The sequence below is a fragment of the Aplysia californica genome, unplaced genomic scaffold, assembly GCF_000002075.1.
Source record: "Aplysia californica isolate F4 #8 unplaced genomic scaffold, AplCal3.0 scaffold00056, whole genome shotgun sequence".
In the NCBI taxonomy this organism is placed as follows: domain Eukaryota; kingdom Metazoa; phylum Mollusca; class Gastropoda; order Aplysiida; family Aplysiidae; genus Aplysia; species Aplysia californica.
Window position 1 is genome coordinate 498,847 of NW_004797326.1, and position 24,232 is coordinate 523,078.

The 24,232-nt window shown below is 39.6% G+C and overlaps 1 protein-coding gene across 1 annotated transcript in view; it reads left to right on the plus strand.

Moving 5' to 3' along the window:
• Positions 1-24,232, plus strand: part of LOC101854552 — a gene marked incomplete in the record, with an annotated part of 66,980 nt that overhangs the window by 7,356 nt on the left and 35,392 nt on the right. The window contains 4 exon segments of the mRNA XM_013079551.2: positions 3,877-4,019; positions 12,944-13,015; positions 14,521-14,601; positions 18,091-18,168. Coding sequence (XP_012935005.1) covers positions 3,977-4,019; positions 12,944-13,015; positions 14,521-14,601; positions 18,091-18,168 — 274 coding nt within the window.

Here is a 24,232-nt window from a genome sequence, read left to right on the forward strand (position 1 = left end):
GATAGCAAATTGTCCATTTCATATGCTCACTTAAAGTCAGATCTAAATTTTGTCTAGAAATGTCTTTAAAACATTAGAAATAAAACCGTATAACCCAGCACCAATCGGATTTTAGCCCGATGTTTCCGACTATCCCATCTGCGAGGGAGCGAATGAGGGTTGGCTGTTTTTTGTGGCGCTAACAATGAGGGGCCTCGTGCTACGTTACCGACTAACCCCGGCTTCGACTCGTCTCAGGACTTCGTTTGATAGTCCAGAATTCGCTCACGTAACCGTGTGAGCTCTTCAAAAGGGAAATTTGTGGAATATTTCTTGTTGGTTTCATTTGGGAGTTGTATAGATCTGATTGTTTCCTCTTTTTTCTTCGTTTTAATGCTGCTGATAATGTTATTAATGACTAAAACTCCCCGCTGTTCCCATGGAACTGTTTATCTTGAGACAAGACAATGCCGTATTTCAAACGCATCTTTATGGCTTTTGTTTTATATGAAACTATTTTTTTTCTGTCCGCGTGTTCTTCTTTGTCATTGTACTTGAAAGTTACCGAATTATGTAGGCATTTTCCTTTATTAGGACTACTGTCTCTTCTCCTTACCATTTTTCCATCGCAATTGAATGGACGAAGTCGGTAGCTTTTCATTCTTTACTAACTCACTCAGAAAAAAAAAAGATGTGGGACCTGTCCAGCACACGTCTGCCACCAACGATCGTTGTTTTTTAAAATGCTTTTTCTTCTTTTTTTTCATTTGCAGCGTTTATTGTAGTCATTACCTTCTGAAATATCTTTCGACTTTCTTTGAAAGTTCATTTCGTTAGTGTTTTGTGTAGACTATTTTTTCAGCGTCATAACATAATGCTTTCTCTTATATCAAACCTTAACTTACATAACGCTATATCATTTCATCAAATGATGCCACTCTTGCTGCGTCACCTCTGACCTTCAGCACAGTGGAAAGTAATCAACATGACCAGACTAATGTCTCATCTGTTGATAATATAACAGTTATGTCACCTTTGATCTCTGCGAAAAGGACACGGCATGAAAGTGATTGGAAGGGTAACAAAAGGAAGAGGTTGAAAGAACTGGGGATGCCTCTACACATGTCAAGGCACGAAGCGAGCAGGGTGTGAACTCAACGTCCTTTGCAGTTGTAAACTGGTTGGTTCAAAATGCAATGACATCACTGTTCCCATGGAACTGTTTATCTCTTGGATAGAAGAGAGAGCCTAGGTACATGCCACGATAAACATGATAGACCAAAGGAGATCTTACACAGCAAGTGAAAACCCAAGGAGAAATTAAACCCTTCAATACCACTTACAAGAGTCAATGGTCAAAGAACACCTGTTTGTAAAACAATCTTCATGAACATCACAGGCCTGACCCACTGGTTTATTTAAAGTGTCTTCTCCGAAAAAAGAAACAAGAGCCCCCCCTTGGAAAGATGAAACTAAAAATGAGAAGATATGCACAAGTCACAGCTGGAAATCGTCTAAAGAGGAATTTTTTGACAAACTTTCGAAGATATCCTCCTGTCTACAGATGACAATCCAGAAAACGTCAGATCTGCATCAAGTGTACATGGAAAACTTTGCAGAGAGGGTGAAAACCACATTCAGCTATCTAGTGTTCTGCCAAATGTTCAAGAAAAAACAATTTAGGTTTACTTTCAACCAAGAAAGACCAGTGCAACATTTGTACAAAGTTCAAATCTGGAAACCTCACAGGAACAGAATACACCGCTAATATGAAAAATATGAATATGAGAAAAGCTGCAGCTAGACCAGAGAAGGAGGTGGACAGGAAGACTGCACTGAACCCTAAGAACAAAGTGTGTGTCCATTGTATGGAGATCCAGTGCGTCCTACATCACTAAAGACATCCACCGCCTATTATAAAACAAAACTGGCTGTACACAATTTTACGATTTAGGATCTTGCTACCAGAGACGCCAGATGATATGTCTGGTATGAAAGTGAAGTTGGTTTGAGCTTCAACAGTTTTCATCATGTCTGACTCACTAACTGATATTGCAAGTGGCTGACTTCAACCACTTCATCACCTGCAGTGATTGGTGCAACTACTAAAACAGAAAGCCACCCTGGTGAGTGCAATGGCCTGGCTAGCCAAAGGGCTTGACATCACAGTTTAGCAGAAATTCTCACCAAGGGTCATACCCAAATGGAAGTGGATTCAGTCCATGGCACTGTTGAACGATCGCTCAAAAACGCACTGATGTACATCCCACTGGACGACGTGAACATCATGCTCAAAGCCAGACGCATCCTCAGGCCCTAGGAAGTTAAGTACCTTGGCCACAGCTTTTTCAAAATCTGGCAAAGGTCGGAGAGCACTAAACAATCCGTCCAGGGAGAAAAGCAGGCGACCCTACTGTCACTGACTTGCAGGCATCAAAGTACACTCCAGTCTTTAAAATTCAGTACAAGCTAAACTTTGATGATAGATGGCAGGCGCTGCAAGGACAAGGAAAGTTGAACACCCTGTGTAAGACGGTTACTGCTGGACCTCTCTGCAAAGACAGATTGAAGATAACTGCCAACCAGTATAAACATCTACTGGAGTTGAAGGCAGTCGTACCACGATGCTACCACAATTACCATGAAAATTTGCCTCAGTGAGAAGTTTTGAAAGCGATCAAATCAAATTCGATTATTGTAGAGTCTTTCAAAACAATGGTAACTTTTGTTGTATTGCCTTGTTGTAGCCATAGGATACAGAGTGAGACAGACATGCTCTTCTATCGTCGAGAAAACTCAATAAAGTAGTAGTTGTCAAGCCACGCACCTTGAAGAAAGTTGGCGCATTCTTTGGTACTCACAGTGTCTTTTTGTATAATAATAATATGTAACCAACTTCACCCAAACCATTGCTGAGGTAGCAGAGCTATTGTGGAGCTTTCTGCTTTCATTTCTTTCTTAGTATTACCTTTTTCCAGGCCTTTGAATGGCGACCCAGTGCCAATAGTACCGTGTCAGACACTGTTATAAATTATAAAGGCCTGCTGCTGTTGCTGCTGCTACTACTGTTGTTTTTGTTGTTGTTGTTGTAGTTGTTGTTCTTGTAGTTGTTGTTGTAACTGCTCTCCCTTACCCTTAGAACCTCCTGTTCTTCTACCTTAAATGTAATTAATATACCCATGCTTTGTTCTGCTTCTTCTATTTCTATTAAAGTTTCACCTTTGTGACTGCTGTTTTTGCCCGAATTGACTCCGTAGCTATGAAATGGCAGCAGCTGATAGTATGTTGGCAGCAATAATATAGCCCTGCTTCTCTTCCTTCTTCTTCTTCTTACTCCTCCTCCTCCTCTTTTTCTCCTTATCCTCCTCCGTCACACACTCTTCCTCCTCCTTCTCATCCTCTTCCTCCTCCTCCTCCTTCTTCTTCTTTTTCTTCTTCTTCTTCTACAAAAGATCTCGACGATTGAAACAACTGATCAAATACATTACCGTCAAGTGTGGCTTGGCTGCACTCAACCAAACTCAAGCCCAGTAGTGGCTTCCTGATAAAACCGGTCAACCCACAAAATTGAGGGTTGGTTGGTTTTATCCAGGAAAATTTGAGCGACATAACCATCTAACCCACGCAGTTTCATTAAAAGCAATTTTTAAAGGAAAAAAATGTCTACAGTTTTTCGGTAAAGTGTTTTTATAGGTGTTTAGAGCATTTATTTATCGTTAGAGGCCTTTTTTAAAAAATAAGACATTTTTTTCCTTCTCCTGTAAAATTTACCTCGCTGGGGTTAGTCGGTTTTATCACAAGGCCGACGAGATATTGATTTAAATAAATTACACAAAATACTACCACCAAGCTGCTGAAACCATTATTTGAAGTCGTGCATCTTTTTTCTTTCGTAAGGCAGCAGCGGTTGGTAACACAAAGATCAGTATCCACAGCCCGGCGAGGGACGGTCATTGACCTCTACACAGACAGGAACTCTTTCATCTGGACGTCAGAGATGTCTTATAGAGATGTACTTCTGTTGTTACTCAGTATACAAGGTGAGTCTATCTATCTATCTACCTATCTATCTAATCTATCTATCTATCTATCTCTCTCTCTCTCTCTATCTATCTCTCTATCTCTCTCTCTCTCTATCTATCTATCTATCTATCTCTCTCTCTATCTATCTATCTATCTATCTATCTATCTATCTATCTATCTATCTATCTATCTATCTATCTAAAAACAACAAAAAGTTGTATCTAAAATGTTCTACCTCTCAGGCGACGAAAAAAACTGTTTCGTGTCCAAACGGTCAGAGATACCGGTGTCATTTTTTGGATGGGAACGTTAAAGTAGTCCACGCCCATGCTTCTAATGAGCTTGTGGCTGCCTATGCCATATTTCCTGTAATGATGATTTACGATAAACTGCAGATCGAAACTTGCAAAAAACTGTAGTAACACCAGTTACGACAGTCAGATGTTGAAGACAATGTGTCGTATCTCTAGTTACGACTCTTTGGATTCCAAATTTCAACAGACAGGGGTATCGCAACTCCAGATACGACAGTTTGGTAGCCAAACCTCAGTATATTTCATGTATTTACAAGTACTTACTACTTTAAGAAATAAAATAAACACACTACAAATGTGCAAAAGTTTTATTTTATCACTTTACCAGAGTTGAAACATACAAATTAGGGTGTTGTTTTCACCTCAATAACCAATAAGAACTGAAAATTGACAATTCTAGAACATAACCCAACATACTCAATGCCTGGTTTTGGAATCAATACAGATTAAGAAAAACATACAAGCATTAATTTATTCATGATCAGTTCCCAGCATGCAAATGCCCTTCAATGACTCCTCTCACAACATACATTCATTCAAAGCATTTATATTTCTCGAGAACAAAAATACGGGGACAACATTTCAATACACCTAAGAAAGAACAACTAACAAACGAGCCTCTTTTTTGCGGAAAATCAAAATGCAACCTTTTTAAAACAGGAGATGCACTACGACTGGTTCTGGGATTCTTTCTTACGAATGTCCAGAAACTGTCCTCTGGTGCTCACCTCATCAAGTGCGCATCGGACAAAGAAATGGCCGGACTTGAGACGATCACGACCTTCGGTGGTGTTCCTTGTCACCTCCCCAGAAGACTATCGATTTAGCGAATAAAAAATGTTCGCTCCAAAATGAAAAAAAAGCGTTTTGTCGGCTGACGGCGGTACAGGCCACACTGTGCCCATGTGTGGCCTGTATACAAGAAACAAAATTCGTCCCGGCTTCAACCATAGACTTAAGAGGATTTACTCATTCACCCGGAGAACCAGACTGCTTTCAGTGGAACCACCATCTACACCTACAACAACTGTCCACACTCCACAGACAAACATATTTTAGGTTATTGCTTTACGGGTCACCCTGCGCAGACCAATCACGATCTGCTCAGTCTATCGCCCACCAAATTACCCCTTCAAAATAACCCAACTAAATAACTTAAAGGTCCAGCTTTCAAAACCGTTTATTTTGCTAGGTGACTTTAACTTCAACGCCCACAGTCCCCTTTGGGGAGACAAACCCACAGACCAGAAAGGAAAAATAATAGAAGATTTTTAAAATTCCAAAATAGCATCTGCCTCTTAAATGATAGGTCCTCAACTTACAGAAGCAGATCCACTTTTTGCACTTCATCCTTTGACCACACCTTTTGTAACCCTGACCCAGTCCCAGATTTTGAGTGGTCTGTTCTGAATGACTGTGCAGACAATTTCCCAATTCTTCTAAAAAAACAATAACCTCCAAAATGACCCGATCTCAGAACTCTTCAACTTCAAAAGAGCACCTGAATGTTCCCAGATTCTGAATCCAACTTTCGACCTCAACTACAAAAAATTCCACAAAAGCTTCTAGAAATATGCGACAAACACATCCAAAAACAAAAACAAAACGCTGACAAAACGTCTTTTTTAAGAGTTCGCTGACAAAACCCCTGGTTCTCACAGGACTATGATGATGCAGTAAAGAAACAAAAGGCAGCCTATCGAAAAGCCGTCGAAAACACCACCACAGAAAACAAAATTAATTACCTAAAAGCTCGAGCTGAGGCTCGTAGATGCCTCAGGGAGAGCAAAAGACAATAGTTTAGAAAATAAATCTCCAAAATAAACAGTCAGACATCACTCAAACAAGTTTTTAAAATCGAAAAAAAAAAATTAGGAAGGCGCACAGACACCATCAGGCACATCCAGAGGCCGGATGGAACCACAGCTGAAACACAGGTAGACATCGCAAACACAATAGCTACATCTCTCGACAACAACTCATCCTAAGCAAACAAAAACACCACCTTCCAAAACATCAAAACTAACAGAGAACAACAACACCTAAACTTCCACTCAAACAACACTGAAACCTGTAACGCAGACTTCACATTAGACGAACTAACATCGTGCATCTCGGACCTGGGCAATACAGCCCCGGGTCCGGATGACATCCACAACCAGATCATTAGACACTTACCCACAGAAACACTTACACTCCTACTAGACAGAAACAACGACATGTGGCGGTCCCACTTCTTTCCGGAGTTTTGGCGTCTCGCCACTGTCATTCCAATATCCAAACCAAACAAAGACCACACACCCGTCCAATTGCAGACCAATGGCACTAACGAGCTGTCTGTGTTAATATATAGAAAACAATGATCTAGAGGCGACTCATGAGGTTTCTGGAGACGACGGGCTCCCTGAGCGGTCTCCAGTGCGGATTCAAGAAAACTCGATCCACTTTGGATCACCTGGTTGGCCTGGAGACCTTTGTAGGCGTGAAGTTCGCTGAAGGAGGCCAGATGATCGCCATCTTTTTCGACCTAGAAAAAGCCTTCGACACAACCTGGAAGTACGGCATTCTCAGAGACCTGCACGCTCTCGGCATACGCGGTCACCTCCGTTCCTTCATTGGCAATTTCTTGAAGAACCGTTCCTTTCAGGTTCATGTCAGATCCTCCCTTTCAGACCCCCACCAACAGGAGGAAGATGTCTCCCAGGGGAGTATCCTTTCTCCTCTCCTATTTGAAATCAAAAGAGATAACCCCCCCCCCCAAAAAAAAAAAAGCATAGACAGCTCGTCATACGTTGAGGACTTCTTGATAAAATGCTGCCATTCTAAAAATAATCAACTAAGATATATATTGCAGCTGCACAAACTTGAAAAGTGGGCAAACAATAACGGTTTCAAGTATTCTCCGTCAAAGATGGTTGTAGTACACTTCTGCAGATCAGGAAGACGTGTACTGCAGTCGGATTTGACACTATGCGGGGAAAAGATTCCCGTCCACGATCAGGCTCGTTTCCTCTGCGTTATATTCGACAAAAAACTAACATTCACCTGACTAGCCCTTTACTATCCACGGAATGAATTCATTCCCGAGAAACAGAATCTGTTGCAAAAATTGAGTCGGACATACACACGAGTGAAGCGCTGACAGTAGTAGGTATGACGTAGAAATCGCAAGATTCGGATGGAACATTGGAAACCAAACTGCCGTATGTCATTGTTACGAAATATACGACACCGAGATTTGAAACCAAAGTATCGTAACTAGACTTACTACAGTTTGGATGCAATTTTTTTGCCAAACTCAAGATACGACAAAAAAACTCTGTGCCACAGCTGCCTTAAAATTAAAGCTATAGGTACATCGTTTTAACACAAAGTGGGCGCCGATTTGTTCTTTAAAATATTTTTTCAAAGTCGTATCTTGAGATAGAATTGTTTTGAATCGTACCCTCGTAATATTAATAATAATAATAATAATAATAATAATAATAATAATAATAATAATAATAATAATAATAATAATAATAATAATGATGATAATACTAATCATAATAACAATAATAAATTTCATCTATATTCTTAATATAGTGTAAAGCGCATAGAGCCTGCTGCTGAGCGGGGATATGCGCTATACAAATGCTATCTATTATTATTATTATTATATAGCGCATTTCCACAAAGAAGTGCTCAATGCGATGTACAATAATACAATGAACATAATTATGCAGCGCACAGCTCCCATAGTAATCCTCTTTCTCTCTCTCACACACACACACTCTCTCTCTCTCTCTCTCTCTCTCTCTCTCTCTCTCTCTCTCTCTCTCTCTCTCTCTCTATCTCTATCTCTCTCTATCTCTTCTCTCTCTCTCCCTTTTCTCTCTCTCTCTCTGTCTCTCTCTCTCTCCAGTACATCCCTGAGTAAAAACAATCCCACAAAGCTTACCCATACACCCTCGCACACCTTGATGAATTCACACAGTCATAAATTCTTACAGAAAAGAACAGCATGAATAAATGATACTTAGAGAACATAACAGACACTGAGAGAACATAATAATATTTGTATTAGGAATGCCGGAAATTACAGATTGAAGCTGGACTGAAACAAATGCGTTTTAAGTGCTGATTTAAATTTTGATAAAGTGGTAGACTCACGTAGATGAGCTGGTAAAGCGATCCACAGGGAGGGGGGGGGGGAGGGGGCGTGGTGTGAAAAACCTCTCCCTCCGATGTCTCTGACTTTTTTACTTTGGACAGGTCTTAAAAGTCTTTTCGTCGTCGATCTTTAAGGCCGAGATGGTATATTATTATATTCGATGACCATGTCACAAAGATATGATGGTGCAATGTTAATGACGCACTTAAAACAAAGAACAATTATTTTGTACCGAATTCGTGCTTTCACCGGGAACCAAAGTAGTTGAATTAGCCATTGTGTTGTATGCTCTTTGAGAGATTTCTTTAAAATTATGCGAGCAGCTTGGTTCTAGAGTCGCCGTGACCTATTTAACGTTTCAGTGGGATGGCTTCTAAACAAAAAAATTGCAGTTGTCTAGACGTGAAAGGACAACAGAAGAGATGAGGGTTTTTAATGGAATCAACACTAAGATATGTTGATATGTGTCCTATTCTGCGTAGTTCTAAATAAATTACTTTACATAGATGGTTTATAAGATGGTGCATAGAGAGTCTACCGTCAAAATAAACGCCTAGATTTTTCCGCTTTATCTGAGAAAAAGATGTTATCATTCCCTATATATTTATTTATGGTCAAAATGGCGAAGCCATATCCCTGGTTTGGAATTGCAAAACAGAACTTCGGTCTTATCATCATTCATTTTAAGTCTGTTTGATATCATCCAGTTTTTTACCTCCACAATACATTGTTCCATGCCGGTAACTAGACAATTGAAACTTGTTGGTAAAACAGACTTCTACAGCTGAGTGTCGTCCGCGTGCATGTGGTAGTTAACGTCGTGCTTCCTAATTATTGAACCTAAGGGCTTTGTATATAGTGTGTATACGAGTGGTCCGAGCACGGACCCTTGAGGCACGCCAAATTGCAAGCTGAAAATAGATGACAATTCACCATATACAAGTACAGACTGTGTACGATTAAGGGGGGGGGGGGCGGGGGCTACACCCCCAAAATCAAAATTTGGCTCAAAATCATGGAATTTGAGTTGTAGGCATTTTTAGCTTCTTCAGCCTCTTCTACAACTATTTCATGACATAAGAACCCCCACAAACCGTATTTTTTCCCATACCGGGCATGTTTGTAACCGCTATTTCCTCATAAAGTCTGTATTCTATTTTTCTTTATCGGCAGTTTTCTCAAAATGTGACTTTTCTCTATACTTTTTTGAATAACTCCATCATTTTTCATCCAATCTTCGTGAAATTTTCACAGAATGAACAAAAGAGGTAATACTAAAAATTAGTATGTTGAATTTTAGATATATAGAATAGATTTTTGTTGGTGGTGTCTGGAGTGTGGATTTTCACGGATTTTTCGCAAACTTGAATGCTACCTCAGGAAAAAACTCATAAAAACTGTTCTAATTCGATTGAAAAAAAAAACCAACAGACACATTTTTAGATCTAATATTTGTAAACACGCATGCAAAAAACCAGTGCGGTATTCTTTACGTAAGACATGTCAATAAAATCGAGTATGGCGGCGTATCCATGGAAACGAAACTTTTTCTCAAATTTGATTGCGGATTTCAAGACTCCTTACTATGCTTGTTATATGTCTGAAATGTGGTAAAATTCTGTCCAGTAATAAGCGACATAGCCTCCAGGTGTAGCCCCCCCCCTTTAAACAAATAGGATTCAGACCATTCAAGAACAGTCCCAGATAGGCCGAAGGTACGTCCTAACCTCCTCATCAAAATTAAATGATTGTGGAACTCCTCGAATTCAAGTGCAGATGAACCGTTTTTTATTTAATATATCTCTTATTGTAGAGTTTTCTTCCTCAAAGAATGTTCCAAAGTTATTTGCTAGCTCTCCTGTGGGAGAAGCACAAGGAATAAGGGCAGATTTAGATTTTCCACAAAGTAAATGTACAAGGCGAAAGAGACTTTTTGATGCTTTTGATTTTGATATAATGTTATTGTAAAAGGAACCTTTCGCTACGATTCTGAGTTATTTGAGTTTCTGTGAAGTTGTCTATTCAATGATGTCCCTGTGCACGGTGAGTCCTTGTGCCCGCCATCTCCTCTCTGCTTGACGTCGCTCCGCTTTGCCTGCCATTATCTCCAGGGTCATCCACGGCGCCGACGGTCGATCTGTAATAGTTCTGGATCTGCTGAAGGGGGCGTGGTAGTCAAGAACACCCCTCGCCATGGTGTCATAACTCTCTACCTTGCTTACACATGACAGAACTTTGATGGCATCGCGCTGCAAATCAGCGGAGAATAGGTCATCGTTGATATTCTTTAAGTTTCTACTCTTGACAGAGCACTTCGTTGGGCCCGGCTTCTTAATATCCAATTCGAAAGTCACAGCGAAATGATCTGATAAAACCTGATCTGTGACTACAAAGTCGACGATAGTTTTTACATTGTTTGTGGCGACCCAGTCGAGTATGTGACCCCTGTGATGAGTTGGATAGTTGACCACCTGTTTCAGTCCTTTGGTGGTCAGTACATTTTCCATGCCATTTGCGAATTTATTTGATTTAGAGTCAAAGTGGATGTTAAAGTCGCCGAGTAGCTTTAGTTGGTGTTTCTTGGTAGGTGAGTGTCTAACAAGTCTTGAATATCATTCAATAATTCACGGCACTACACTTGTTTTTCTACGTGTAAGGGGGGCGGTACATACATAGGAATGTGATTCGATGACTATTGACTAAAAGCTCAGATTTTGAGCACTCAAAGCTGGAGTAATCGGTGAGACAGTGGGACTTACATAACATCCCATTTCTAGAAATGACACATATACCTCCACCTCGACCTGTAAGTCGTGGAAAAGCAGAAAATCCTATGGGCGCTAGTTCTTGCAAAAGACATGAAGTCAACAAGATGTCCGTTAAGAATGCGAGATCAATGTTCATTTCCGAGATTAGATCGTTGAGAAGCACAGTTTTGTGACGAACTGACTGAGCATTAAGCAGAAGTACTTGAAATCTTTGGTAAAACATCCGTTCTTCTTTCGACGTGTTCACTGGGATCAAGTTGTTAAGTGTCACCGATCCACGAATCTTATGTTTGTCTTACTTGGTGGAATTAGTTATTATAACATCGATTTATCTTTGTTTTCTTGTACCTGCTCTATGACCTCTGTTGTATTTGTTTACACGTGTATTACATGGGCATGGTGACTTTCTTATTCCAAAACGTGAAAGATGTTCCAACACGGTATCTGAAACTGCACATTGACGCAGATGGTTCTCGCGTGTCAATTGATCCTGGGTACACATTTCTTGTGGGGTAGTGCTCTTCTCTATCAACACACAATAACCTAGAGTAACAATAAAACCCACAGGAAAAAAGAGGAAAAGGAAGCACTGTTGGTATCAGAGGCGAAGGCTGACTTGTTTGACAGGGTAATCAAAGTGAAATGGGACCAGATAGGGCCTGGAGATATCACACTCACACAAGTCAAAAGAATCTTACTGGCACTGGAGGCGGCAACTCTGCTGAGTTGTGAATGAAAACAAATCCTGAATTCATGCTGTATGCTTGTTCAACCGCTAAAATAATCGGGAAAGTATTTCATTAAATATTTATTCTAACTAGCCTTAAATTTAACTTTAGATTTGAACACACGAACACCAAGGAAAGAAGCACAGATGTCACAATGGCATGTTATACCAGACAGCCGAAACACTTTGATAGAGCACGCCAACTATCAATTTTTTATTTCACATTTGGCTGCTTTTTGTCTAGCTTTTCGCGGCCAGGAGCCGCTGTCATAATCGAGGTCACGATCTGATTATAGGACGTTAAAAAGTCGAGGAAAAAAACAAGCACTAGCAGTGTGGTAGCAGGAGTCAAAGGATTATTAGGAGTTAGTTCCCCTCACAACTGTGAGGTAGACTCGACTAGTATAATAGTTCGCTTGGATAATCAGCGCGTCTGGGTGCTTATAACTGTGGCCCGAAAGGGGTGAACAAGGTTTATGCGACAATGAAACAGTTCTGACTGCTATGCACATGTTCCCTTCAGATCCATTGGTTGACTCTTCCAGCCTCACTTTAAGCTTACTTAATCAAAGCTTGTGACTGCTTATGGAGTGACCCGATAGGGGCGAACAGGCTATTTTTGTGGCAATGAAACGGTTTTGAAGGTTAGGCATAGTCTATTGTTCATTGGTGATTATGAACGTCTTTTTACATTTAATTTATGAGGTTTACGTCTATTTGTGAATTTGACTGCGACAATGTTTCAAAATTAGGAAGGGAAGCAGTGATTATTTGATTATATAGACGCTTCGCCTCTGGTTGGTATCTATCTATCTTTCTATCCGTATTACAGGTTGCACTTCAATACTATAGTTCAAACAATGTGTCTTTACATATTCACTCTCTCGTCTTTTTTTACTCAATCATGCGATCACTCCTTTATTTTAATCCATCTTTCATTGCTCACTCACTCTTACCTACTCCATCCCCATCCCGCCAGGTCTGACCACGTCGTCACAGAGTGAGAAGCAAAACTGGGGATTGTTTTCTAGAAATCGGAGACAGGCACCACGTGAGTACAATCGTCGCCGTCACAAGCAATCCACGTAAGCCCAAATTTTGAGAATGTTCCATTTTTGCACCCTCACAAATCCTTGTCAAAAATGCACCTTTCAACGCAATCAAAATGCATTTGACTGCTCAGGTCAAGGCTTGTTATTTTCTCGTTTTCATGATTCCTGAAAGGACTAATACAATGAAGGCTATCTTTTTGTCTCTGAAGTAAAAAGTACCCAGTACTTGGCAGCACCTTTTGTGACATCGACGAAAGCACATTTATAGGCAAAGTGATAGGCAAATAGGCAGTGGTAACCTTCCCCCCCAAAAAAAAACAAAAACAAACAACAACAACAACAACCCCAAACAAAAAAAAACAACAACAACAAAAAACCTCACAAAAAACATTTGACATTTCGCTACATCATCATGACTAAGTTCTATGTGACATTTTTGACCGGTTTGAGTTACTAAGACCCTGAAGTCTGAATCCAAAATATATTCTATAATATGTTCTATCCAAATCGTTCGTTTATTGGGAGCCACTATCAAGATGTTCAAAGAATTGCATTCGAGAAAACTTGACATGATGTGAAACTCCAAATCTTTGAATCATCTCTGAAACCAAAGCGTGTCCAGGTCTTTGTACAATGTTGATGTCGTTTTGGACGCTCAACTTTTGGGTCAACTTATCCCAAATGTATTCTATGGGTGACGTGTCTGGCGAGTAGGGTGGTCATGGCAAAGCAATAACTGCTGCAGATACAGCTTGTTTTAGCGGGGAACCTGTTGGTGTGCACTGCTTGCTGGAATATATTCATACGTCTATACGTATATCCGGAGAACATTCTGGTACTTGTTGGTGTTAATTGTGGTGTTGGAAACGTGAAGTTGTGTTCTGTGGTTGGAAGATATTCCGCCCAACACTATCACACACCACTGCCCCATCCGTCTATTTCATGTAAGCAGCAGTCTAATAGTCTCTCTCCTTGACGTCTCCAAACTCTTGCACGCCATCAATGTGACTCAATCACAACTGTGGCTTGCTTGAGGAAAAAAATAATAACAACATATTCACATTGTAATGAAGTTTACCTATGAAGGTTAACTAATGTGACGAATTGTCTAGTTCAAGCCTATTTGGCGCAGGTTGCCTTAACCAAAGTTCGAACGTAATCAACCACCATGGTATGGTTCTGTCACGGATAACTATTAAAGTGTGCGTATAAAACGGACAAGCAGAGCTGGCCGTTGAGAGAAAGCCATCTCGAAGATACCCGAGCAGTATCTGTCTGTCTTTATGGGAAGCAATGACCCGTGGTCTGCCTGGTCTGAGCCTGCCAGGTGTAAGTGGGGCGTTTCAATTGCGCTGTATATACATTCCTACATACATATACACACATACATACATACATACATACATACATACATACATACATACATACATACATACATATGCACTCCTTGTCATATGTTATGTCACTAAACTATGATTATAAGAAAATCTCTCTGTACCTGCAGTTCTGGACGATGACGAAAGTGATTCTAAACAGTTGGAGAGGACTCTGAGAAATGAACTACCATGTGATTATCTATCTGAACGTGAGTATTGACCCTTTCTGGACCGTTAATGTTATAACACAGGTGAAAAGATAGTAAAATAATTGTGTCACGACGTTGTGGAATCAGTTGCTCCTATATTTTTACATATTATACATAATATATCAATCCATTCATTATGTACAAACGTACATACGTACAAATGTACTTGAACAACAATCTTCTATTCCAGAGGGTTTTAATAATGATCACTGGGGATTTTTTCAAATGTTTTGAACTCCTTCCCTCCCCACTTTCCATCAATATGTTAATGCACCAACCCTATTGACCTATGTTATGCTTACAAATGTGTCTCTCTAACTCCAATAGAAAAACTCTGATCAATGCATGTCTCTTTCATTACCGAAGTACCAATTGATCTTCAAAGCCAATTTAAAAAGTTGTCACTATCTCAAGTGAAGAAAACAGGGAAAGCCTGAGAGGTTGTTTTGAACGTACAAATAGGAATGTTTTTAAAGATTCATGCTACAGTATTGATGAATTACGTGAGCCGAAGTCTGGTTACATCAGGTTTTGTGAAGACCGACTTCATTCATCTGCTCCACACAACGGCAATAGAAACTTTCCACTTGGAGAAAAGCCACTATTGTGCTAATTATTCAACATATACAAACAAAAATTGACATACACATATATCAAGAAGTACGCCACCTTTTGCTTCTTGATCATATCTCAAATGGTGGCACAATGTTAAGCACAAACTGGTACCCCAGGATTTCAAAATTTTATCTCAGTAGCGGTGTTGTCGCCCCTTGCAATGACTTGAAACCTATATTTCAGGATATTGATGGTGGGATGGGAGAAATGAAGAAGCCGCACCACTCTACAGGTCAATGGTACTGCTTCGAGTATTCAAATTAATTGCCCAACAGCGCGCCTCACATCTTGGCTTTGTGTACAGTAATTTAAGTAAAGAAAAAACCCCCAGCTGGAACTGTATTTTTTCGGTTCTAAAATCGATAATGTGTTGATGTAAACAAAATTTAGACTATTTCATAATTTTGGCGGTACTTGAGTCACAAAAAGTATAAATTTACATGTGGGTCACGTGGCCACGTGGTTAAATCTTTGTTAAAGAAAAAGATCAGCGCTGGATTTATCATTGGATACATGTGAAGTGTTGTGCACAATTTCGCTCCTTAACTCACGTGAAAAAGGGTGCTGTTGCAAAAAAACAAAAACAAAGAGGAAAATTTCTGCTGCCGCTGAGTATAAAAATGAAGTTATTTACTACCCAAATAAAAAGCCGTGGGTTAGCAAGGAGTTAAAGAAAATATTAAAAGTAAAAGAGAAGAAGAAGGCCTTCAGACCGAAAGACAGACAAATAAAAAACAACAAATAATATGTGAAAGAAAAAAAATGAGAGAGTGTGTGTAAATTTACAAAGAAAGGTTAGAACAACATTTCACTTCTAACAACACAAAACCGACGTGGCAATGTTTAAAAACTATAGTTGGAGACGCATCAAGACGGACAAACATTCCTACAAAAGACACCAAACCAAGTCAGTATGTGAACAAACTGTAGTATTTTTACGCTCGTTTTGACAACTACGACTTCTCCGACCAGCTGTCAAAGAGACGATTCAAAGTGACCGCAAAGACGACAACAACAACTCAGACGATGACTGACAAGAGCAGGGACATTTTGGTGGTTAATGCTAATGAGGTCAAGATGATGTTTAATCGTCTGAAAGCTCAAAAGTCGAGTGGACCCGATGGAGTTAAGTAAAGTTGTTCCTGCATCCGATCCGGACATTGATAATTGCCTTGTTAGTGAGACAACTTCCTGGGCCTTCGGCATATTGTGGAAGGGTGGCCAGTTCCTTTCCACGCCGCCTTCACTTCCCCAACTCGAAGTCAGGTACCCGTTACTGCTGCGTGGGCTGGAGGGGTCGAAAATAATCATGTCCAAACCGAGGCTCAAACCTAGACTTTCCGCTTCGGAGACGAGCGCACTAACCGCTCGACCACCGCACCCGATGGAGTAAAAAGCAAAATCATTAAAATGTGTTCTACTAAGTTATTTCCCATTTCAACTGATATTTTCTTTGAAAGAACGAATAATGCCACTCCAGTGGATAAGCTCTGAAATAATTCCTGTCCCAAAGAAACAATGAAAACAAAATTTGAATGACCCAAGACCAGTGGCTTTAACGTCAGTACTTTAGAAATGTTTAGAAAAACTGGGTCTGAAAGAACTGAGGATCAACAGGATTACATGCAGTTTGCCGATCGTATCAAGAGGGCTGTTGAGGATGCTATTCTCGTGTTCTTAGATAACATCTACAAACACATAGACAAATCACAAAATTGTTGCAGGATACTTTTTGCTGATTTTTCATCTGCTTTCAACACAACCAAACCCCACGTAAGGTTTCAAAATTGTTTATCATAAACATAAACAAGAACACTTTAGCTTGGATTCTTGAGTTCTTGAAAAGTTGAAACATTTTACTACTATAAAATCCGACCTAATATTCATGAACACCGGTACGCCCTAAGGTTGGGTAATCTCCAGTGTCTTGTTTACGTTCTACACCAACCACTGTACTTTTAACAACAAAAAATCTAACTAATAAAATTCGCAGATGATTCCTCGCTACTATTAAAGATGAGGAGGTGGAGGTTGTAAACTCTTACAAATATTTTCGAATAGCAAGTGATAACAAGTATGGCTGGCATCCCCACGCTGCTCTTGTGCAGAAAAAGGAAATAAAAGAATGTTCCAGGACATTAAGAAGTTTTCGTGTCGATGATAGGATGATGTACCTTTCTTTGATAAAAATCATGTAACTATTTTTGTTATTAATTTGCTGCGGGGCTGGGAACATTAGAGAGAAAGAAAAAAAAATTAACAGAAACATTTTTAAAAGCTAGCAAGATCTTTGGATACGATTTAACTAGAATCTATGAATTGTATAACAAAAGATAAAAGTGCTATAAACAACCCATCACAACCTCTTTCCACGCAAATGGTAAAATCCCGCAGCGGCAGATATATACCTCTAAAAACATAAAAAGAAAGTCATAAAAAAAAGTTTTTTACCATCTAGCGTAATGTTATTGTCAGAATAATCATAAATATGTATTGATCTTTCTAGTATGTATTGTAATTCTCCGTCTTATTTCTGTGGAACATTTGGCATCAAATATGTATCTATATAACTTTAAAGGTCTTGTAGTTAAATTCCTGCATGTGTTTGAATGAAGCATCTTGTATGATATATACATTTTATCAGCTTTACTTCCCTTTCCGTATTAAATTTTAATGAGAGAAATATAGAATTAAAATTTTATGCATACTTGCATGTGTTTTTATTGTCATGTGCAGCGAAGAAAATTTCCCTCTGCACTAATTATATATTATCTTATCGTATCTTATCTTATCCTTATCTTATCTTCTACTTGCACAAGTAGGCACATTATGTCACCAAAATATGATGATCAGGAAATCTCTGTGTACCTCCAGCTCGAGACTATGACGAACGTGATTATGAACCGTATCTGAAGGTACTGAAGAAAGACCCATGTCATTTTGAACCACAACGTGAGTATGGATATTATTTTCTAGACTGCACATTTAATAATAATAATAATAATAATAATAAATAGCATTTATACTGCGCATTTCCATTTCCTAAAAGATGCTCAATGCGCATTACAATGAAAAAGACATCACATCTTAAAAATTAATCGACACAAATGTGTACGTAAAACAAAGTATTATACATATAATATAAATGCATATGTGTAACATTTTATACCAGAAAAACAGTCTCGCAGTGAGGTTGAAAATGTGTTCACTAAAAATATACAATGCAATATAAATTCACGAACAGTCAAAATACAGTTGAAACGTGAGTAACTAGAAAAATTCATTAAATCATTAATTCTATACAGATAGAAAAACATTTCCACACTCTCTCTCTCTCTCTCTCTCTCTCTCTCTCTCTCTCTCTCTCTCTCTCTCTGTCTGTCTGTCTGTCTGTCTGTCTCTCCCTCTCTCTCTCTTCCTCTCCCTCTATCTCTCTCTCTCTTTCTCTCTCCCTCTCTCGCTATCTCTCTCTTTTCTCTCTCTTTTCTCTCTCTATCTCTCTCTTTTTCTCTCTCTCATTCTCACTCGCTATTTCTTCAGTCTCACAGTCTGGCATACACATGCATATATATCACAGTACATCATTATGACAGGTATGCTTTTGTGAATAAAAAAATGCTTCAGCTGATTTTTGAAAATGGAAATTGTAGGGGCAGATCTTATTTTATATGGGATTTCGTTCCATACCTGGGGACCAAAGAACAAAAAGGAACGCTCGCCGTATGTTTTGTAGTTTTGTTTTGGAGTTTTAAGAATTAGATTGTCAGAGGCTGATCTAAGGGCTCTAGGTGGATTATATAATTCCAGGAATGTTTTAAGATAAAAAGGTGCACTATCATTTATACATTTAAAACAGAGAACGGCAGTTTTGTATTTAATCCTTTCTTTTATTGGCAGCCAGTGTAGTTCTTTCAGAATTGGTGTTACGTGGGCTGATTTCTTTTGTTTCATTATCAATTTTGCTGCTTGATTTTGAAGTACTTGTAACTTTGATAGTTTTTCGGATGTCAAACCGGACAAAATAACATTACAGTAATTTAACTTTGATAAAATGAGTGTTGTTACAAGTGTCTTGGCTGCTGCTTTAGTTAAATAATTTCTTACACTGCCAATTTTCTTAAGCTGAAAGTAAATACTTTTGCTGAGCACAGGTGGCGAGGTATTAAAACTGTGTCACAACACTGTGCAATGAGGTGCTCTTCTATTTTTGAGCGCATGGGGCATTGGTATCATCGTACAGCCTGTTTTGTTGTGGTTTTGATGACAAAAATAACGATATGTCAACACCATTTACATCAATTTCAAACATAATAATGGGTGGATTTTTAATGAAAACAACGTTGATCAAAGACACAAAACCTTTGCAGGGTCCAAAGACACTAACCTTAAGCTTTCGAAGTTACCGAACTTTGACGGCCGTTTTCTCAATAATTAATATATCTCTTTAACCAAGCAACCACCACCTCCTTCAAGCACAAACATCTTTACTTCTATTTTCTCGGAAATTTGTTTTTAAATAATCATAATATGGAAGTGTCTACGCACTCCCCGATTGGGGTCTACGTAGTTATGGTGTCTAGGTGGACCCCAAAAATGTTGGATTGTGATTGGCTACCTGAGCGAGCGGTATAGTGGGCTGACTTAGGCCAGCAGTCCCATTACCCACTGCAAATTTTAGTAGGAAGGAACCACTTGGCATGTAAGTACCTTACACCATATCAATGGAAAATAGAAACGGACGCAAGGTCCAAATGCATATTCAGGCCCTCATTTGCATAAATTAAAAATGGCCGCCACTGAAATAAAATGAAAATGATAACTGGATATAACTTTTGACAGACAAAAGGTAGAACATTAATTTTAGTGTTGTTTCATATAAATATATGGCTGAGAAACTCAATGGCACCATCAAAGTTATAATAAAAGGTCAAATTCACTCTTTACCTGCATAAATGAAAAATGGCCGCCACGGAAGTACAATGAAAATACGAACCGAATATAACTTTTGACAGAAGAATGATAAAAATATCAAAGTGTTGTTTTGTTTCATAGTAAGTTCTGGCTGAACATGTAGTGTTCTCAATGACAATCTAAGAATTATCATAAAATGTTAAATTGATTCTTAATTTGCATACATTAAAAATGGCCGCCTTGAAATTTTTTTTTAATGACGCACAATCATAATTTTGGGAAGATGCTAGGACTACACACGTGGTTTTGCTTTTGTTATTTAAAATCACCTTAGAAGGCCAGGTTCACCCATATTTTGCCTATTCTTTCTATAACCAATGCGTTATGTTCACTGATATGTACACATTATTTACCTTGATTGAAACAAGCTTCCCTGCATGCACAGAGAGTACTGCATTTCACACCAGCCAACATTTGCATGGAGGCTTGCACACTTTCTTGCACTGACATGTCACGAGGCATTTGTGGTTCTTTGTAATACGGGCAAGTGTTGTCCATCGAGGTAACCACTTGTCATTTGTCATGACTCATCCCCATTCATATGGGTCAGGCCAGGTTGGAGAACAGATGAGGGCTTTGTCCCAGATGTGGCCTGCCTGATATGCTGCGTGTAATGTGTGTTGTGGCAATGCATCCTTTGTAGATGACAAGTTCTCAAAATGCCTGCCTTTGTAGTACAGGTAGAACAATTCCATGCGTGCTGCATTGACTGATGTGATGTCCAAGGACCTGTCGTAAAGGCGAACGATGAATGTCTCTACTTAGGACATGACATCATCATCGATTCTACTTGGGAATGTTGACAGGCGCCGAAGTGCTGCAGTGAGCTCTGGGAATTCCTGCCAAACAGCCCATTCTGTTCTCTTGCCTTTTCCGTGAAATGCTGAGGTGGTGTCACAGCCGGTCAGAGAATGAAATGCTAGAAGAACTCGAAACTTGGATGGTCCCAACTGATAAGCAATCTGGTGAACTGGGATATACGTGTGTATGATTTTCCGGATCCAAAGGCTATCCAGAGCTCATCAAGGTTGAGATCTTGGAAACAGGACTCAGCTATTGTCACCACATCACTGTCACTAGCACGAATGGTGATGTGTTTAAATCCTTCATGTGTCGCATCTGCAACATGGAAAAAATCCTTGAATCAGCTTCCTCGTGAATACAAGGTGCTAAAGCGTGAGTACTTGAGCGAACAGTTGAAGTGAGAACATTCTCTCCGAAGGTTGTATCAACTTGCTTGCCCTCTGTGTACATCTCTTGCATTTTCTCTGCTAACAGAGAAAACAGTTCTGTTTTGTTCTCATCGGTCCGTAAAAATCCTTGCCAGTTACTCGCTACTTTGGTTGATGATGTCACTCGACACCGCAAGCCACTGCCTCTGGTTTCCCGAGTGCTGGATTTGAGACTATCGTGTTTGTAGGCATCCCACGACACACCCTTTAGCCATGACATCACAATATGGAAGAAACACCTGGTCTGCATAATCCTGAAATGTTGATGCTGTATCAGGTCTCAGTGATTGCACGATAAAGGCTCCATCTAGAATAACAACATCAGAATTAGGGGAAGTATTAGAAGTAGAATCTCAATATCCCCTTCGAGGTAGGCCTACTTGAGAATTTCAGATTTTGTTCCTTTGTGCATCTGACCCTGGGAACTGAGAGATGGTGGTAATGTAGTGTTCTCCTGTGTAAACATTTCTTCTCCAATGTCCCTTCCTGAGTGCCCAGAGAGCATCATTTGAATAAACTGGGTTCGTTCTTCCTTCATGGAAGCAAGGTCGGATTTTTCTTTACGTTGTTGAGCTTTTACCCCGAAAAGAGGCAATCTATTCACGTGAAAGGTGGAGGTCCATGGTGATGTGCTTGATGTAACCCTTTCTGAAAAGAATGTATCATACTTGTCTTTTCCAACTTTTGTGATGTTTCTCACTGAGCTCATAACATCGCCTGTCATGATTCTGGACCTGTCAAGAGAAATCAATTGCCCCGACACTTCAAGGAAAGGATTTCCAACATCAGAGAATGCACTGATTAAGCCGTTCACATCTTCTCTGAAAGTCTCTGGACATTTAGGATACTGTTCATGGTGCTTCCTGTGACTGTTTTGAGGTGTGTTTTCGAACTCCTCGATGATGCGAGCAAGTTTTGGTCCAGTAATCATAAATCTTTCAAGAGCTACAGGATCTTTAGTCAGTCTAATAATTATTCCTCCATCACCCTTCTGAGAACCGATGAGCTGCTCATGAATTTGGTCCAAGGCAATGCTTGAAAATGCACGACTTATCTTCTGTCCAACGAATTTTCCCTTCATGAACTCTTTATGAACTGTTGGATGTATTTCTCGAAGGCAGCACATATCTCGTAGATGAATTGGTAGATTGTGGACATAGTGTATGTGATCAAAAGCATACACCCATGGCATGAGATGTTCAAAAGTCACTAAGTACAGATCAAACGATGCAGTCCGAATCAACTTCACAAACTGCAGAACCATCAGCTGCAGCTCAAGAGTCTGGTGCCAGTACAAGAATTACGGTTCTCGGTCTCGCTGATACCTAATCCAAGCACCCAGTTCCAATGGCTCATCTTCAATAGTTGTTGTCAGGTATTCACGATGGGTTTGTCTCAGTAAACAAAGCAAGAGCTGTGACTTGGTGCATGTAGCGAGTGCGGGTCAGATGTGTCACCTACATCATAGAATCAGCAACTCCACTTGAAGCCACACCACTGACTGACAGAAGTGATGCCCATCCACTCCCTTCCAGCCACTCCCCTAGGCCCTTCAAACAGCATTTTCTCAGTGTGCAGTGCCCCAAGCATCACCACATACTTGCCCTCTCCCAAAACATCTGAAAATTTCCACGGAATCTTCTTTGCCAGTGTAAAGAGTGGCTGATCAGCAACCATGACTGGGGTCTGTCCTGAATTCAGGTGCTTTGCAACAGCAGCAACAATGTTCATCCCATGGAATACCATCATTGGACTGTGAGCTGATTCCCTAAAAAGGGAAAGCATCATCAATGGGGTGACTGGTGAAAGCGGAGGTCCAAGCTTGTCAATTTGAAATATGCAAAATGTACTTCATAATCACATCATGTGACTAACATATTTAATAAATAAAAAACCTCACATTCTACATCCACAATTTTGATTTCAATGGTTAAAGCATCCCCAAAAACATATTTTGACACCATTTTCATGAAAATCGAAGATGTGTAAGATGATTTAAAGTTATTTTCATTTTGCTTGATTTTTCAATGGCGGCCATTTTTAATTGATGCAAACTAAAGTGAAATTATGCAAATAGAGCTTGTGTCAGTTTATCAAAATTCTCAGTTTTGTTCAAGGTACATGTGTGCCAAGTGGCATGTTCCTACTAAAATTTGCAGTGGGGGTGGAGTTAGGGAGCCCACTAGTAGTTTACATTGGTTACAATGCAATGCTACTAATCATCAGCTTGGGCCGTGTGTCGATCTAGTGTTACTATAATTTATTTATTTTAGCCCAGAGAGAGAGAGAGTATTTAATGAATAAACGTATCTAAATCTAGAATCTAGATCTAGATTTTGTTGTGCATCCAGCCAAGAGTGTGCAGTTCGGAAAGTAGATGATCTAAATCTAGTGTGGCCTGGTGGGCGTATGACCGAAGAGCGACTCTTGACTAGATCTACTCGCCTGTGAATTGGTGGAGACACACTAGCCTAGACCTATCATGCAACTTGATTCACAGGTCTACTATCATAATCATCAACAGTAGGCCTACTTGATTCTGTAGGCCTGGAGTCTACTAGTTTCAAACGGCTTCTTTTTCTGTGCACGGTTTCGGCACTCCTGTACAAATTGTAGTCTCGTTTGTTTACATGACGGCCATTGTGGGAGTGAATCTAGATATAAGATTCTAGATAGACAGCATAATCTATATATCTAGATCTAGATCTAGATATCTAGACCTAGATTAGATATAGACCTAATCTTAATTCAGTTTAGATTTAAATACGAAACACGTAAGAATTAATGTTCTACAGGGGCACCTAGATCTAGAT